At 67.3% G+C, this 16,044-nt stretch overlaps 1 protein-coding gene across 3 annotated transcripts; it reads right to left on the bottom strand.

Moving 5' to 3' along the window:
* Positions 1 to 836: 836 nt before the first annotated feature.
* CACNB3 (calcium voltage-gated channel auxiliary subunit beta 3) lies at positions 837 to 14,357 on the bottom strand. Of its 3 annotated transcripts, none has more exons than XM_084609961.1 (13): positions 14,260 to 14,357; positions 7,549 to 7,671; positions 6,890 to 7,012; positions 6,596 to 6,711; positions 6,194 to 6,258; positions 5,524 to 5,543; positions 5,051 to 5,131; positions 4,110 to 4,168; positions 3,817 to 3,926; positions 3,227 to 3,378; positions 2,912 to 3,007; positions 2,573 to 2,722; positions 837 to 2,096 (listed from the first exon to the last, which is right to left on the bottom strand). In XM_084609961.1, the coding sequence occupies exons 1-13, from the start codon at positions 14,299 to 14,301 to the stop codon at positions 1,806 to 1,808; spliced, it is 1,428 nt and encodes a 475-aa protein (XP_084466087.1). In that variant the 5' UTR covers positions 14,302 to 14,357; the 3' UTR covers positions 837 to 1,805. The 3 variants fall into 3 exon arrangements, with proteins under 3 accessions (XP_084466087.1, XP_084466086.1, XP_084466088.1); XM_084609960.1 differs by lacking the exon at positions 14,260 to 14,357 and adding an exon at positions 11,426 to 11,703; XM_084609962.1 differs by lacking the exons at positions 7,549 to 7,671; positions 14,260 to 14,357 and adding an exon at positions 11,426 to 11,704.
* Positions 14,358 to 16,044: the final 1,687 nt, after the last annotated feature.

The following is a 16,044-nucleotide window of genomic DNA, read 5'->3' as shown; positions in this document are numbered from 1 at the left end:
GGGGGTTCTGGCACCTGGCCCCTTGTCCCATTCCCCTGCCCCCTGCTTGGTGAGCACAGGCCGGGGGTTCTGGCCCCTGGCCCCCTGCTTGGTGAGCACAGGCCGGGGGAGAACCCCCGGCCCCCTGCTTGGTGAGCGCAGGCCAGGGGTTCCGGCCCCTTGTCCCCCACCCCCTTGGTGAGCGCAGGCCGGGGGTTCCGGCCCCCTGCCCCCCACCCCCTTGGTGAGCGCAGGCCGGGGGTTCCGGCCCCCTGCCCCCCACCCCCTTGGTGAGCGCAGGCCGGGGGTTCCGGCCCCCTGCCCCCCACCCCCTTGGTGAGCGCAGGCCGGGGGTTCCGGCCCCTTGTCCCCCACCCCCTTGGTGAGCGCAGGCCGGGGGTTCCGGCCCCTTGTCCCCCACCCCCTTGGTGAGCGCAGGCCGGGGGTTCCGGCCCCCTGCCCCCCACCCCCTTGGTGAGCGCAGGCCGGGGGTTCCGGCCCCTTGTCCCCCACCCCCTTGGTGAGCGCAGGCCGGGGGTTCCGGCCCCTTGTCCCCCACCCCCTTGGTGAGCGCAGGCCGGGGGTTCCGGCCCCTTGTCCCCCACCCCCTTGGTGAGCGCAGGCCGGGGGTTCCGGCCCCCTGCCCCCCACCCCCTTGGTGAGCGCAGGCCGGGGGTTCCGGCCCCCTGCCCCCCACCCCCTTGGTGAGCGCAGGACGGGGGTTCCGGCCCCTTGTCCCCCACCCCCTTGGTGAGCGCAGGACGGGGGTTCCGGCCCCTTGTCCCCCACCCCCTTGGTGAGCGCAGGACGGGGGTTCTGATGTCCGGCCCCGGCTGGCGACACACAAACACAGTCTCTAAACTGCAAACGCTTCTTTGTTAAACAGGCTCCAGGTGCCAGGGCAGTAAGTGCTTCCTCTACACAAGCTGTAACAAACCCGTGGCGGCTCCGCGCTTCCCGGCCCCCCCGGGCTAGCCTCAGCTGCCCCCGTAGCACAGCCCCCACGGCCCCAGCCGGGGGGCATCTCCCTCTGCCGCTAGTGGGTAGCACCTATGCCCCCCTCAGGCACACCGTTCCCAGTCCATCCAGTGGAGGGCGGCGGAGTGCAGCATGGGCCTCTCTGGGCCGTGGCTGGGGGCTAGTGGTTACGGGGTGCGGGCGGTGGGGCCAAGCCCGGTGGATGTGGGGGGCAGGCTGAGGGGGAATCAGGGTTGAGCCCCACTGAAAGAGGGGAGGGGGGCAGGGTCCAGGCTGTTCATCCTCCCCTGCGGGTTTTGCACTTAGCAAATTGTGCCCTGTTCGCTGGACTGCCAGGCCCTGCTCCAGGGAGCCCAGCCTCGTGGCAGAGGGTAAGGGGGCCGCAGGGGCTTGGAGCAAGCGCTGCCAGCTCCACAGCTTCAGCCAGGGAAACTGAGGCCTGAAGCAGGGGCCTGACTGGCCCAGGCTCAGCCAGGGCATAGAACCCAGGTGCCTGGCTCCCAGCCCTCTCCTTTCACAGCTGGACAGGATGGGAACAGCGCCCTGGCAGGGGTCTGTGGGGTTTCCCTCCAGGGAGATTGTCTGAGCAGTGCCTAGCCGGGGGCCTGAGGACAGATGGCTTTTCCTTCCCCCAGTAGGTCAGGTGGGTACACCAGCTACCTGCGGGGCTGCATGCTGGGCAAGGGGGGCTGTGTTTGGGGGCAGACTGGGGCAGGTCAGCCAGTGCTGGGGCCAGGAGGCCAGGCTCTGTGGGCTCAGGGGGCTGGTCTGACAGTGGGGAGGGGTGGGGCGGGGCCGTGGCTCGCTGAGCCCAGTGCAGCCGGCGGGTGAGCCCAGGGCAGTGCCCGTCAGTAGCTGTCCTTGGCCCAGGGTCTGGTGCGTTGCCAGGGCCTGGCGTTGTGGTTCTGCTCGGCCTCGCGCTGCAGGAGCCGGTCCTGCGAGTCGTGCCCGTTGGCGCTGTGCAGGTCGCTGTGGTGCCGGTAGGCATCCGGGTACTCGTCCTCCAGGTGCTGGGAGCTGCGCGGCGAGGTGGCCACCCAGGGCTTGTGGGAGGTCTCGCTCGCCTCGTCCGAGTGCATCAGGGGGCCGTGCTCTCGGGGGGAGTGCTCGCCACCCCGCTCCCCCAGCAGCTGCTGGTTCTGGGGGGCAGAGACGCAAGGTCACGGCCCCCTTTCAGAGTGCAGGGGGCTCCAGGCTGTTGCGGGGCTCCCCTTGCCAAACAGCTTGGGGGGGGGAGGGCTTGTCTCACCTCGGGGGGGCAGTGGGAGCCCTGTCAGCCCCTGGGGGTCCTGAGTTTCAGGGAGCAGTGCAGAGGGGGGTGCAGCATGGCAAGGCGTTCTAGGGGGCCAGGTGGACTGCACCCAGCACTGTCCCGGCCCCCTTAGCCACAGGCAGAGAGCTCTGGGAGGGGGGCTGTGCCGTTGTCCCTCGCTCAACAAGGTACAGCCACCTCTGGGATGTGGGGCAGCAGCTGGCAGGAAGGGACGTGGCCCCCGCCTGAGGACAGGGACGGGGGTGCCAGAGCCAGGGGAGGCTGGCTGGAGGCAGGGTGCTGCGGGCCGGGCTCTGGGCAGAGCCTGTGTGTGGTGCCGGTGCCAACCCAGAGCCCTGGTACCTGCAGGCCCGGGATGGCGGCGGGCGGCGTGAGGAGGGGCTGGCTGCCCCGCGGGTGGTGTGTGGCTCCCCAGTATACCTCCAGGTACTCGGCCAGGTGCTCACAGGCATCCTCCAGCTGGTTCTCGTCCAGGATCACGTCGAAGAGCTCCTGGGGGTCAGGAAAGGGCCTGCTCAGGGGGCAGGCTGGGCTGGGAGGGGGGCCTGGAGCAGGCTGGCTGGCAGCCGCCGTGCCCTGGGGCCCTGCATGGGAACACCAGGCTCAACCTGGCTGCACGGCCCAGCCAGGGCTGTGAGTGTGGGGGGGCGGGGGGGGGCCCACTTCCAGCCCTGCACTCACCGGCGGGCACTGCATCAGCTTGTCCGCTGCCATCATCTGCACATTGAGGTGCTTCACCTGCGACTTGCCCCGGGATTTGATCAGCCGCTGCAGCACCTGCCGGGGAGAGTGGGACTGTCACCATCCCCTGGGCCAGGCAGAGCCCCCCGCTCCCCCTGGGGAGCCCCCCCTTCAGGCGTGGATGGGAGCTCACTAAAGAAAGGCCCGGGGGGGGCTGCTGTGCTGTGCTGCAGGGGCTCAGTACGACCCCCCCCAAACCCAGCATGGCCCTGATGGTGCAGCCCGGCCCCTAGGGGCTCCCCCACCCCCACTCACCTTGGGCGAGGTCACCTTGACGTAGACCACGATGGGGGCCAGCGAAGTCTTGGCCAGCTGGGCCGGGTGGTTGATGGTGTCGGCGTCCAGCACCACCAGTTGCAGGGCCTTGGCCAGCTCGAAGATGCGCTCGATCTCGCTCTGCACCTCGGCTGGGGGGTGGGGGGAGAGAGCGTGAACCCCCCCAGCCCTGCCAGGCTAGCACCCTTCCCTCCCGCCTCCCTCTGCCTTGCCGGCGGCTCCCCGCCCCCTCCTGCCCCGGCGTGGCCCCCCGCAGCATAGGGGAGCCGTGTGGCGCAGCTGGGGAGGGGTTTTGAGCTCTGGGTCCCAGAGGGGCCTGTCCTGGCCCAAGCAGCCCGTAGCCAATCTCTGCCCCCCAGACGCCGGGTCCCGGGGCGTCCGACGGAGGTGGGGGTGAGCCGTGTCCTTCGCTCAGGGAGCCGGGGCATTGCGTCTGGAAGCCTCCAGTCTGACCTGGCTGGGGGCCCCTGGGGCAGGCTGCTGCCTCTCCGCCAGCCCCCCAGGTGTGTGTGTGTGGGGGGGTGGCTACCCCAGCTCTGCCCACAGCCCCCTGCCCGCGCCCGACTCACCGATGCTGGAGCGGGTGGCAGAGCGCTCAATGATGGCGCGCTTGCCCGGGTTGTTGAGGACGGAGCGCTTGGCGAGGGACAGGTCGGCGGTGACGCGGGTGATGGAGATCCTGACGAGGGGGAGAGGGTGACAGGCAGGGCAGGGCCGTCCCCTGGGGGCCAGGGCAGCTCTGGCCCACACCCCCCCAGGGCCAGCTGGGCTCAGGGCTGCCCCGAGGGGGAGTCGAGCCCCCATGGCTTAGGGGTAGGGGGACGGACACCTCAGACGGGGGGTGTGTGGGCGGGGAGCTCACCTGCCATCGAACCTGTGCTTGAGGAAGTCGAAGAGCGCTTTCTGCATCATGTCCGTCACCTGGGGGGCAGAAAGACCCAGCGCGGTCAGCCAGACCCAGGGGTACAGCGGGTTCCCTACACCAGCCTGGTGCTCCAGCCCATAGAGGGGTCGTGCCCCTCCCCGGGGGCTGGGGGTCAGCGCAGGGCAAGTCCCGTGCCAGCCCTTCCTCCCGCACGGGCACGGCCGGGCAGCAGATGGCACCAGGGAAGGATGTGCCGGCTGGGACAGGAGGGAGATGGCGGCTGTGCCAGGGTGCTGCGGCCGTGCCATCTGCTCGCCGCGGTCACGTGGGCCAGCAATGGTGGGCAGCAGGGCTCCGGGGAGGGTGCGGAGGGACGAGCCCAGCCGAGGGCAGGTGCAGAGAAGGACAGAGCCACTGGGCCTGTGTGTGCATCCAGGCGTGTCCGGGGGCGACACTGCTGGACGGGGTCTGAACTGCTCCGCTGTGTGTCAAAGCTCCTCTCCTGCCGACAGCGGGCAGGGACTCTCCCTTAGCTGAATGGCGGGGCCTGGGCTTTGGGAGCAGGGGCGCTGTGCCAGGAGCTGAGCATGGCGTAAGGGGGGTGCCTGGGAGGCCTCCTTGCCGCATGGAGACCTCGGCGCGGTCAGAGGGGTCCCTGCAGCTTATTGCCTGGGCCCTGCCCGCCCCCAGGCAATGGGGGCTCCTCTCCTTCCTTCTGCCTCCCCCCAGCGATGGGGCGTCTCCCCTTTCCTGAGCAGCAGGGCTCCCCCCAAACAATGGGGCTCCTGGTTCCCCTGCGGGGGCCCCCCAATCTCACCTAGTTCTCAGCCCATGTTCCCCTTTGCCAGACAACCTCTGCCCTTTCCAGCACCTGCTGGGCCGGGGGCGGGGCCATTGCTGGGGAATCCCCGGTGAGGCTCCACCCACGCCCCTCCTACCTCATATCCTTTCAGGGAGGGGCCCACCAGCACCACAGGTCTCATGGAGGGAACCACGTCGTAGGGCGGGATGTGCTCCACCTACGAGAGAGAGGGGTTGGGGGCAGGTGAGGGCCCCTGGGGGCAGGGGGAAACAGGCCCGGAGGCAAAGACAGAGGGACACTGGATGGCCAGTTTTGGAGGGGCCTTAGAACCAACCGGCTGGTGTTCATCAAAGATCCCCAGAGAACCCAGGTGTCCTGGCCAAATCCGCGCCCCTACAGGCCACTGAGGCTGGGCCTCCCTAACCCCACCCTGCGGCCTGAGTTGAGCATAGGGATCTCTCCTTCCCCTCTGGCGTGCTCTGCCCCAGAAGTGGCTGCATTCATTTCAGGTGTCCCCCACGTCAGCACCCACTCTGAGCCTGCAGGGTGTGTGCAGAGCGCCCGCTGCCCGCTGCTGGCAACCAGGCAAAACCTGCCCTGACCACTCACCTGCTTTTGCTTCTGTTTAGCTTTTTGGAAAGGAAAGAAGAAACAGGGTTGGTGAAAGCAAAGTGGGAGCCGCAGAGAGCGAGGGGCTGGGGGAGACTGAGTGTGGGGACAGCGGGGTCAACCCGGAATCCCCCTGACTGCAGGGGGTCAGGCCGCAATCCTGAGCACAGGTCCCCCAGGGTCACTAGCTCGCCTGGCCAGCTTTGTGTTCAGCCCTCTCCCTCGGTGAGCTGAGTGGCAACTCCCCACTTCGCGCCTATCCCTGCAGGACCCAGCCCGTGATCCCCGCTGGCGGGGGCTGCCCAGGGTGCAACCAGGGCAGGGCCACAGCGCGGGTGAAGCCAGCGCCTCGCCCTAGAGGGGATCTAGGGGGCGTGGCAGCTGGCAGGGTTGGGCTCCTGGCGCTGGCCCCTCGGCCGCCCCAGGGGGTGAGTTCACAGGGGAGGAGGGATCAGCCCGTAGGGCCCCTCCAGCCTGGCCTATGTCCCCCCACACCTCCCACTTGGAGCTGGGTGGTGAGTGCGTGAGGGGGGAGGGCAGGCTGGGGGGTGGGCTGTGTGCAGCGGTGGGGGAGCTGGAGCTGAGTGGGAAGGGAGGGGGTTGGGAGATTGTGCTGAGGGGCAGGGGCTGTGCATGGGACCTGCCCACCGGCCTGCGCTGCAGCCGTTACCTAAGGACGGGGGAGGCGATCGCCGCTTGCTGGGGTCCCCGAGGCCGGAGGCGTTGCCAGATCTCCTGGGGAGAAGCCACAGTGAGTAGAGGGGAAGCCCCGGGAGGGGGAGGGGGTAAAGCCCCAAGAGGGGGGTAAAGCCCCAGAAGAGGGGTATCCACCGGGAGCTGTGTGTGTAATATGCCCACACAGTGAGCACCGTGTGCCATGCCCGCCCCCACGGCTAGTCCCGACACAGGGTAACAGCCTGCTACTGCTGCCTGCTAAGGGAGCTGCCCTTTAGCTCAACAGCAGAGCTCTGGGGCTGACGGTGCACGGTGGCCGTTCTGCTGGTGGCTAGAGGGGGCCAGGCTGCCGGGGAGGGGGAAAGGCCCATAGAATCCCCCCCGCTGGCCCCTTTACCTGGCTTTCTGCTCCTGCTTCAGCCGTATGGCCTCCAGCCGCTGGGGACTGGGGATGAAAGCGACGTCCCCCCCCTCCTTCACTAGCCGCCCGATCCACCAGTCATTGCTGTATTTCTGGGGAGACACCCGCAGGAGCTGTTACGGGGGAGCGGGGGCAAGACCAAGCCCCCTGCCCTGGGACATAGTAGCTGGCCCTGGGCCCAGCCCTGAGGGAGCTGGTGGCAAAGCCAGCATCAGAACCCAGGCGTCCTGGCTCCCAGCCCCTCCCCCTCTAGCCCAACTCCATACTCACCTCCTTGATGTGCAGGAAGTCTTTGGCTTCGAAGTTGATGGCGGAGCCCTGCACGGGACACTCCTCATCCAGGGCTCCGCAGTAGCTGACATTTGTGCGTACGGCAAACGCTACCGGCTTGTGCTGGGGGAGAGCAGAGGGGCGGGGGTCAGTACTGGGCAGCTGGACGTCCATGCCCCCCCCACACACACACACCGTGCCATCTGCGGCCAGGAGCCGGCCAGCATCACACCATGGCCCCAGGGCCACGAGGGATCCCGCTTCCCTCTGACCCCCAGGCAAGGGCAACTGCAGGAGGCCAGGCTAGATGGGGCCCCTGGCCTGCCCCTGGGCAGTGGGAAGGAGAGGATGCCACGCTGGATGGGCCAAGGGGAGAGGGGCCGGACTCCGGGACCCTCACCTCTGTGATACTCCGTCATCTGGCTAAGCGTGTGCACACGTGTTTGTGTGTGTTCACCGCTGCCCCCTAGTGGCTGGCAGCAAAGCTGCCCAGCTGCGTGTGTCCAAGACCCTCGACTGCTACTGGAGCAGGCTGTGAGGAAGAGCCTAGAGGGCCCCAGGTTCGTGGTCCGGCACAGCCAGCAGCGCCCCTCCCGTGCAGAGCCAGGGCTGCCCCCAGCTTGGCCCCTGCCTGGCTGGCTTGGCCCCTGCCTGGCTACCTTGGCCCTCTCCAGCTGGTGTTGTGCCTGGTTCTCCACCTCGCGCTGGGCCGTCTCGCGCTCCTCCTCCAGGGACACGTCTGAGTCCAGGGACGGCCGGCTGGTGTAGGAATCGGCTGAGCCCTGCAGGGCAGGGGAGCCTGAGTGCCATCGTGGCAGGACAGGGAGCTCCCCGGCACAGCGAGGCGATAGCCCTGCGCCCAGACGCCTCCCCCACCTCTCAGCGTCCACCCAGATCTGTGCTCCCGCAGAGAGCCCTGACTCCCCCGGAGCCACCCTGGCATATCCCAGGGCAGTGGGTGCTGCTGACAGCCCCTCAGGTGATTAAAAATAACACCATGAAGCTGCCCCCCCCCCTCCAGTGGAGCAGCTAGTGTGAAATGCGGCTTGTAGCAGCGGATGCCCCCAGGCAATGGTCAGATGCTCTGGTACAAGTCACTTTCTGCACCAGCCCTGCACCAGACAGGGGAAATGTGGGGGGCCGCGGGGGGCTGGTGTGTCTGCACTGGGGGATGGGGAGCGTGGCGTAGGGGGATCCCCGGGCCAGCCACCCCAGGGCCGGGCGTGTCTCTTTAAGAGGCAGCAGGCACAAAGCAGCTGGTGGCATCAGACAGCCCTGCTGTGCCCCCCCCAGCTCAGGCTCCTGCCCTCCCCCAGCCCTGCTCACGGAGAGCAGCCTGGGCCAGGTGCAGCCCCGGGGCAGGGCGGAGAAATGGTCCCTTATCCCCCCTCCCCACCCTGCGGGGCGTCTCCTCTGCGCCTGGCCCGGGCTCCATCCCCAGATGGCAGAGGGAGCAAATCCCAGGCTTCAGCCTCTCCCCGCCCCCCGGGAGGGTGAAGTCAGCGGCAGGGCCATGCCAGCGAGTGGAGGGCGTGCCAGCACCCGCCTGGGGTAAACACTGAGCCGCTGTGGCTGCCAGCTCCCCTCGCTCCCCGCCTGCCAGGCCTACAGGGAGCGGGGGAGCGAATGAACAAACATGACAGCAGATCCCAGAGGTACCGGCTGGCTGGGGCGGGGGCCTGGGGGGACAGGGGTTGCCGCCCTGCCCATTGAGCGGAAGTTTAGGTGACTCCAAGCTCTCGTTCTGCAGCGACGTTAGACCCCGTCACTGTGTGTAGTGGGATTCTCTCTTCCAGTGCAAGTTACTTTGTGTGGCCCAGCACCGAATTCCAGCGGCCATTTCCTTGCCCTGTCACCCCGTTTTGGGCGGTCCCTGTGTAGCTCTTCACAGCCTGCTTTGGGCTTAACCATCGTCCCAGTGTACCCCTTGCCCCAGATCATTAATGAAGGTGTTGAACAGCCCTAGGCCCCGTACAGACTCCTGGGGTTCCCACTGGCCTATTCCTACCCTTCCACCAGTTAGTGACCCAGGAGAGGACCTTCCCTCGCATCCCATAGCTACGTAGTTTCCTTCAGAGCCTTTGAATGAGGGACCTCGTCAAAGTCAGTCTGAAAATCCAGATGCGCTAGCTGACTGGATCCCCCTTGTCCACATGCTTGTCAACTCCCTCAAAGAATTGTAATAGATCGGTGAGGCGCGATTTCCCGTGACACAAGCCGGGTTGGCTCGTCCCCATCTCTGTGGCTGATCGTTCCTACCAGTTTGCCTGGGACTGAAGTTCGACTCACTGGCTTGTCATTGCCGGGATCCCCTCGGGAGCCCCTTTTACAAGTCAGCGTTGGATTTGCTCCCCTCCAGTCCTCGCCTGGGGCGGAGGCAGATTTCAGCGATCGGTTACCGTCGTTCGCAGTTCTGCAATTTTGGGTTTGAGTTCCTCCAGGCAGCCCTGTGAACGCCCCGGTCCCAGGGAGAGGCTGTGGGGTGAAACTCACTCCAGCCCCGATGTATTTCTACCCCGCTGTTCAACCCCATTATTCAGTGCAGGAGCCCTGCCCCCTGAGCCTGAGCTCTATGAACTCTCTGGCTCTGCATGGGAGGGAGAGGATAATGACTGGGGGGGGAGACCTCACCATCTTTCACAGCCTGCTGGGCCAGAGGGCAGGGTCTGAGCAGGACAGGGCGTCAGACGAGGGACCAGAGGTGGGGCGGCCCCCCCATGCCAGCCAGAGACACCTTCCCTTCCTTTCCCAGCTGAGTGTGCCCCCCCCCCCGGAAATACTGACCCTGCAGTGACCTTTAACCCTTTGCAAGCTGGGGACACAGACCCAGAGGACCTGCCAGGTCCCATGTCACCCACGCTCCTCACGGCCCGTGCCCAGGGCTCCGTGGCACCGCAGACCCTGGGAAATGCCGGGCAGCAGCAGCCTCACAGGGGGGCGGGTTTGTTGTTTCATCTGATTATCCGGCCCCCTGGCGCCAGCCCACGCACCTCAGAGCCAAGCAGATGTGCCTGAGGTGGGCACCCGATCCCCCGGGCAGCACCGAGCACGACCCAGCTACCTGCTGCCGAGTCACTCCAGCCCCATTCACCAGCCATGGCTAGCGCGGGACAGCCTGCCCCACTCCCCACAGCCCCCTGCCCTGCCCCCTGCCCGGCCTCCCCCATGCCCCCGGCGCCCCTGGCTTCCCTGGCCCTGCCACTTCCCAACAGTATCCAGCCCCCCCAGCTTTCCCCCCCCCGTCCCCTGGAGCTCCCCCCCCATGCCTCGTGAACCCCTGGCCCTGTGTTACCCCAGTGCTGAGCTCCCGCCGTGAACCCCACAAGTTCCCAGCCCTGCCCAACCCCTCCCACCCCCTGGCCTAGGCAGCGTTGCTGGGGATAAACCCTGGTGTGCCCTGGGTGCACCAGGCAGGGGAAGGTGCAGAGGCTGCTGGGCTGAGCTGGAAGTGGGGGCGTACTCTGCCCCCCACCCCCTCGGCGGGAGCCGCCTGGTTAAATGAACGGCTCCTGCTGCGTCCCCAGAACAAAAGCAGAAGCTGCAGTGAAATATTTATAGGTCCCCAGCTCTGTTTCTGAAAAGCAGCTTCCCCTCCCCGGGAGCGACTCCAGCCACCCCTGTCCAGCTGCGTGAGCCAGGCTCAGCCTGACTGCCATAGGCACAGCTTGTCCCAGCACCCCCATTAGCCCCCCCACCCGTCTCCCCTCTTGCCCAGTGCCCCTCTGCCCCTGCCTGCCACATCCCCACCACACCCTGGCCTTCCCCTGCCCCGCTGGGATCCCGATCCCCAACCCCCTTCCTTGGCCCTGTGCTGCAGCCCCGGGGTCTAGCTGTGGGGGGCAGGGCATGTGGCTCTGTCCCGAGGGGGGCGCAGCCCCATGGCCTGGCTGGGTGGGCTCCAGGGTGCCCTCTGCAGGCGGGCGCAGCCAGGGGTCTCCCATACCCTGCAGCTCAGGCCGGCCGTGGGCTCTGCAGAGCTATGACCTAACTGGGGTCGTGGAGCAGCCCCTCTCTGCACAGAGCGACATTCCCCCCAGCTCAGGGCACAGCGCACCCCCTATGCCAGGCACCCCCCCCAGCGTCCCTGCCCGCGACATTCCGACAAAGCCAAGAGCATCTCTAATGGCTTACAGCCCCCCCCCAAAAAAACTGGCACTCCCCTGCCAGGCGCAGAGACAAACCCCCTGCCCCATGTCGGGGGGGGAGGGGCTGTAACCAGCAACACCCGCGCCTGCCAGCACAGCACCCCCACCCCATGCCAACACATAGGTGCCCATCCAGGACTCTGAGCCCCCCCCCAGGGTGCCAGCTGTTGCTCAGCAACCAGCCCCCCGCACCCGATCTCGCCACCTTACGGGAGCGCGGCTGGAAATGCCACCATGGCTATGGGGCTGTATAAATAACCGGAGGGTGGGCGGGGGGAGGCCTGCCAGAAACCCAGAGTCCCCAACCAAGAGCAGCACCCCCTGCGCTCCCAGCCCTGCGGGGAAGGGGCTCCCTGCCAGCCCCCCCCAAAAAGCCGGCACCCCCACTCACCACCTCGGAGTCCTCGAAGCCATGGATACAGGAGTCGTCATACATGGAGGAGCCCAGGGCGTGTGGGGCTCAGAGAGCAGCAGGAGTGAGCGGAGGAGTGGGACGGACCCCCCAGGCGGGCCCAAACTGTATTGGCCCCACCCTGCTCGGCGGGGCGGGGGGAGCCAGGGGCTCTGGCTCCCGCCGGGCTGGCAAAACAACAGCAGTTGCCTGTGGGCTGGGGACAGGAGGGCTCAGCTGGGGGGGCTGGGGGCCTGCAGGTCCTGGGACCCAGCTACACCTGCCTGATGGGGCTGGTAGTGGCGGGGGGGGGGGGACAGCAGGAGCAGGGAGGGAGGGGGCGTGGCAGGGAGGAGCGAGAGGCAGAGAGCAGCTGAAGGGGAACAAAGAGCTGGTGCCAGGGAAGGAGGAGAGACAGGCAGGGGAGGGAGAGGCTGCAGGTTCACCACTGTGGCTACAGAGAGGAGGGCAAAGAGAAGGGGCTCCAGGGGCAGGGGTGACCCATATAATGTGGGGGGGGGAGTAAGGACATGCTTCTGTGCAAAGACCCCCCCATGCACTAGTGCCAGGATCCGTGTCCCTCTGTGCACAGATTCACAGTCCCCCCCGTGCACTAGTGCCAGGATCCGTGTCCCCCTGTGCACAGATTCACAGGCCCCCCATGCACTAGTGCCAGGATCCGTGTCCCTCTGTGCACAGATTTACAGTTCCCCCTGTGCACTAGTGCCAGGATCCGTGTCCCTCTGTGCACAGATTCACAGTTCCCCCCGTGCACGAGTGCCAGGATCCGTGTCCCTCTGTGCACAGATTCACAGTCCCCCTGTGCACTAGTGCCAGGATCTGTGTCCCTCTGTGCACAGATTTACAGTCCCCCCATGCACGAGTGCCAGGATCCGTGTCCCTCTGTGCACAGATTTACAGTTCCCCCTGTGCACTAGTGCCAGGATCCATGTCCCTCTGTGCACAGATTCACAGTTCCCCCCGTGCACTAGTGCCAGGATCCGTGTCCCTCTGTGCACAGATTCACAGTTCCCCCCATGCACTAGTGCCAGGATCCGTGTCCCTCTGTGCACAGATTTACAGTTCCCCCTGTGCACTAGTGCCAGGATCCGTGTCCCTCTGTGCACAGATTCACAGTCCCCCCATGCACGAGTGCCAGGATCCATGTCCCTCTGTGCACAGATTTACAGTCCCCCCATGCACTAGTGCCAGGATCCGTGTCCCTCTGTGCACAGATTCACAGTTCTCCCCATGCACTAGTGCCAGGATCCGTGTCCCTCTGTGCACAGATTCACAGTTCCCCCTGTGCACTAGTGCCAGGATCCGTGTCCCTCTGTGCACAGATTTACAGTTCCCCCTGTGCACTAGTGCCAGGATCCGTGTCCCTCTGTGCACAGATTCACAGTCCCCCCATGCACGAGTGCCAGGATCCATGTCCCTCTGTGCACAGATTTACAGTCCCCCCATGCACGAGTGCCAGGATCCGTGTCCCTCTGTGCACAGATTCACAGTCCCCCTGTGCACTAGTGCCAGGATCCGTGTCCCCCTGTACACAGATTCACGGTCCCCCCGTGCACTAGTGCCAGGATCTGTGTCCCCCTGTGCACAGATTCACGGTCCCCCCATGCACTAGTGCCAGGATCCGTGTCCCTCTGTGCACAGACCTAGTCCCAGGATCCAGGCTCCCAGCCCCTGAGCCGCTCTCTCCGTGGAAATGGAAAGGTAATTACCATTTCCGAGCCAGCAGCAGATTTCTGCACAGGCCAGGGGAAGGGAAGGGGGCGGAGGGGAAAACCAGAGAGATGGAAATGATGGGGTGAGGGCTTCCATCCCGGAGAACACTCTGCACTTCTCAGTGAGCCGCCATTAGCCCCCCACCCCCAGAGAAACGCCCTGGGCCTTGCCCACACCCTGTTTACCCACCCAGCCGGAAGCACAAGCACCGGGAATCCCACGGCCCAGCCCCGCCCTGCCGTATCCCACAACCCAGGAGGCCGGCACATGCCCCCAGTGGGGGGGCTGCATCAGACTGGCATCCTCCATGGCACTGCAGCGGGGGGCGAGGGGCTCTGACAGTGGGTCTCACTTGGGCAGGCCCCACCCAGCTCCCAGCACAAAGAACATCGGGGCCCTGCACTGACCTTCCCCCCACCCTGCCCTGGCACCGCACACAGCCCCCGCCATGGGGCACCCCACGGCCTCCGGCCTTTCCAGCCAGGCTGCCCTTGTGCTGGGGGTGAGGGGAGTGGATGGGGCTGGCCCAGCCCAGCCCAGCGTTCCCGTGGCTGGGATTTGCCCATTGCCCCCCCCCCAGTGAGCCCTGGGAACACAGCTCCACAGCAGCACCTCCCCTGGGCGCTGGGGGCAAGCAGGGGGTGTGGAAGAAGAGAGAGAACCCCCCCCCCCGCCATGCAGCACCCCTTGCACCCCCAGACTCCTGGGTCTGGGCCCACCAGCTAGATGCCCCCTCCCTCCAGAAGTGACCCCTGGCAGCCGGGGAGAGGAAGGTGGGCAGGAACCTTGAACCCCAGCCAGATGCGGGGGGCTCCACCACCCTGCCCCCCACCACAAAAAGTCTCCCCTCCCAACCCCCCACTCAACAGCAATTGTCTGTCACCCCCAGCTTCCCCTGGTCCCCCACAGCCCCCTCCCAATTCGCCTGTCCCCCCATCCCTCCCCCGGTTCCCCCAGTCTGAGGAGACCCGGAGGCACAGGGCGGAGGGGGGAGGTCCGGGGAGAAGGGCGGGGGGGACCCGGGGGCACAGGGCGGGGGGGCAGGTCCGGGGAGAAGGGCGGGGGGGACCCGGGGTCACGGGGGGGGTGGGACACGTTACCTCGTTCAGCAGGAAGGTTGCGCTGGAGTCAGAAAAAGACATAGACGGGGCCAGCGAGCCCGAGCCGAGCCCCCCGCCCCGAGCCGAGCCCCCCGCTCCCTGCGCCCGCAGTTCGGCTCTGCCCGGCCGCTCCCCGGGTGCGTGGCCGCCCCCCTCCGCCGGCTGCGCCCGCTCCGCGCCCCCCACCCCTCGCTCGCTGCTCCCTCCTCCCTCCCCTGCCCCCCCAGCCGCGTCCTCCCCCGCCCCTCCCTGCGCCACTGAGGGGCTCCGGCGCCCCATTAGCGGCTGGGTGGGGCTGAGGGCGGCCGCCCCCGGGAGGGGAGCACCTGGGGGGCGGGCTCTGCTGCCCAGCGAAGGGGGGGTCCGGCAGCTCGCACCCTGATTCCCCTCCCCAGCTGCTCACACTAACTGTGGGGGGGAAGGGCAGTACATCGTGGTCCACCCCCCCCCCCCAAGCAGGACAGGACAAGGGCATCTCCCTGCCCCATGGGAGGGAACTCACTGCCCCAGCCCCGAACCTGCCCCGGAGCCAGGCCTCCCCCGTGCTCGCCTGGCTGCAGTGGGGTGACCCCGAACCCCCTGGCCTGTACCCCATTATCCATGGGGACAGTCTGCCTGCCGGGCTGGTGCGTGGCCCTGGGGTGCTTGCGAAGCAGTGTCCTGCTCCCCAAAGGGCTGGGGGGCGCTGGGGCCGTTTGCTCAGGGCGGCTGGCGCCGAGGGGGGCTGGGGCAATTTCATCTCTTGCCCTCCCCCCTTCAGAGCCAGGGGGCTGCTTACCCTGCTCCCAGTTCCGATGCTGAGTCACATTTAATAGGGACGAAATATTCCTTGGCTGTGGGAGAAGCCGCAGACAAGCTCCCCCCACGCACACACCGTAAACCAGGGGGCAGGAGAGGCCCCCACCACCCAAAAAGCTTCACCGGGTGGGAAGGGTGCACACCCAGCCTGTCCCAGCAGGGGGCGCTGCAGAGGGCGGGGCAGGTGCCCTGGCTATAGGGGGGTGCGCCCAGTTACTCTAGTCCCTGCCTGTCCCAGCAGGGGGTGCTGTAGGCGGCAGTGCGTGCAGGGGGGCTCTGGGCTACCCCAGCCCCTGGGGGAGTTGGTGCAGTGGGAAGCATGAGGGGGTGAGCGCCCAGGGGCCTGGCGCGGGGCTGGAGGGCGAAGGCTCCCCTTCCGCGTGGGGCTGAGCCCTCAGTCCCAGCCAGCCCCTCGGCTGCTTTCTCTGGCCCCTGCCCTGCTGGTCCTGTCGGCCTGGCTGGTGCCGCAGCCAGCTCTCCCACGTACCTCCATGCTGTGCCCGAACTCCAGCCCCTCGGCCCTCACCGCCCGGCTCCCAGTAGCCTCCTGCCGGGGGCGGGGGGGGCGGCCCAAGCCTCGAGTAGCTGAGTCTGCAGCCCGAACCCTCTTTCAGGGTCAGTCCAACTCCCTCCTCCTGCCCCCAGCCGACGGTGCAGCCTCCACCCGCAGCCCTGCTCGACAGACACGCGGCGCGGCACGGCGAGGGTGCCGACCCGGACGCCGCCTGGGCCCACGCGCGCTGGGACCCCCGTTACCTCGTGGAGCAGGAAGACGCTGGAATTGGAGAGAGACATGCAAGGCAGCTGCTTCCCAGGAGGAGACGCACCGGCCGCCTCCTCACCCGGCGCCTGGCTCAGCAGCCCAGCCCCGCTCCAGGCTCTCGCAGGACACAGGCAGGAAGCCCAGCCCACGGGCTCCCACGGGACGGCTCCCCGGCCAGCACACGAGCTTCTCTCGGGATGGTGCACAAGCGTCTTGTGGAATGG

The sequence above is a fragment of the Lepidochelys olivacea genome, assembly GCF_965140295.1.
Source record: "Lepidochelys olivacea isolate rLepOli2 genome assembly, chromosome: 20".
NCBI lineage: Eukaryota > Metazoa > Chordata > Testudines > Cheloniidae > Lepidochelys > Lepidochelys olivacea.
The sequence above is the reverse complement of the archived record's forward strand: the minus strand, read 5'-3'. Positions and strand labels throughout refer to the sequence as shown.

Coding starts and splice junctions, on each gene's coding strand:
- CACNB3 (XM_084609960.1), bottom strand. CDS start 11,470: ATGTATGACGACTCCTGTATCCATGGCTTCGAGGACTCCGAGGTG. Junction 5,544..6,193: donor ATCGCCTCCCCCGTCCTTAG/GTAACGGCTGCA, acceptor CTTTCCAAAAAG/CTAAACAGAAGCAAAAGCAG. Junction 2,723..2,911: donor AGCTGATGCAGTGCCCGCCG/GTGAGTGCAGGG, acceptor CCTGACCCCCAG/GAGCTCTTCGACGTGATCCT.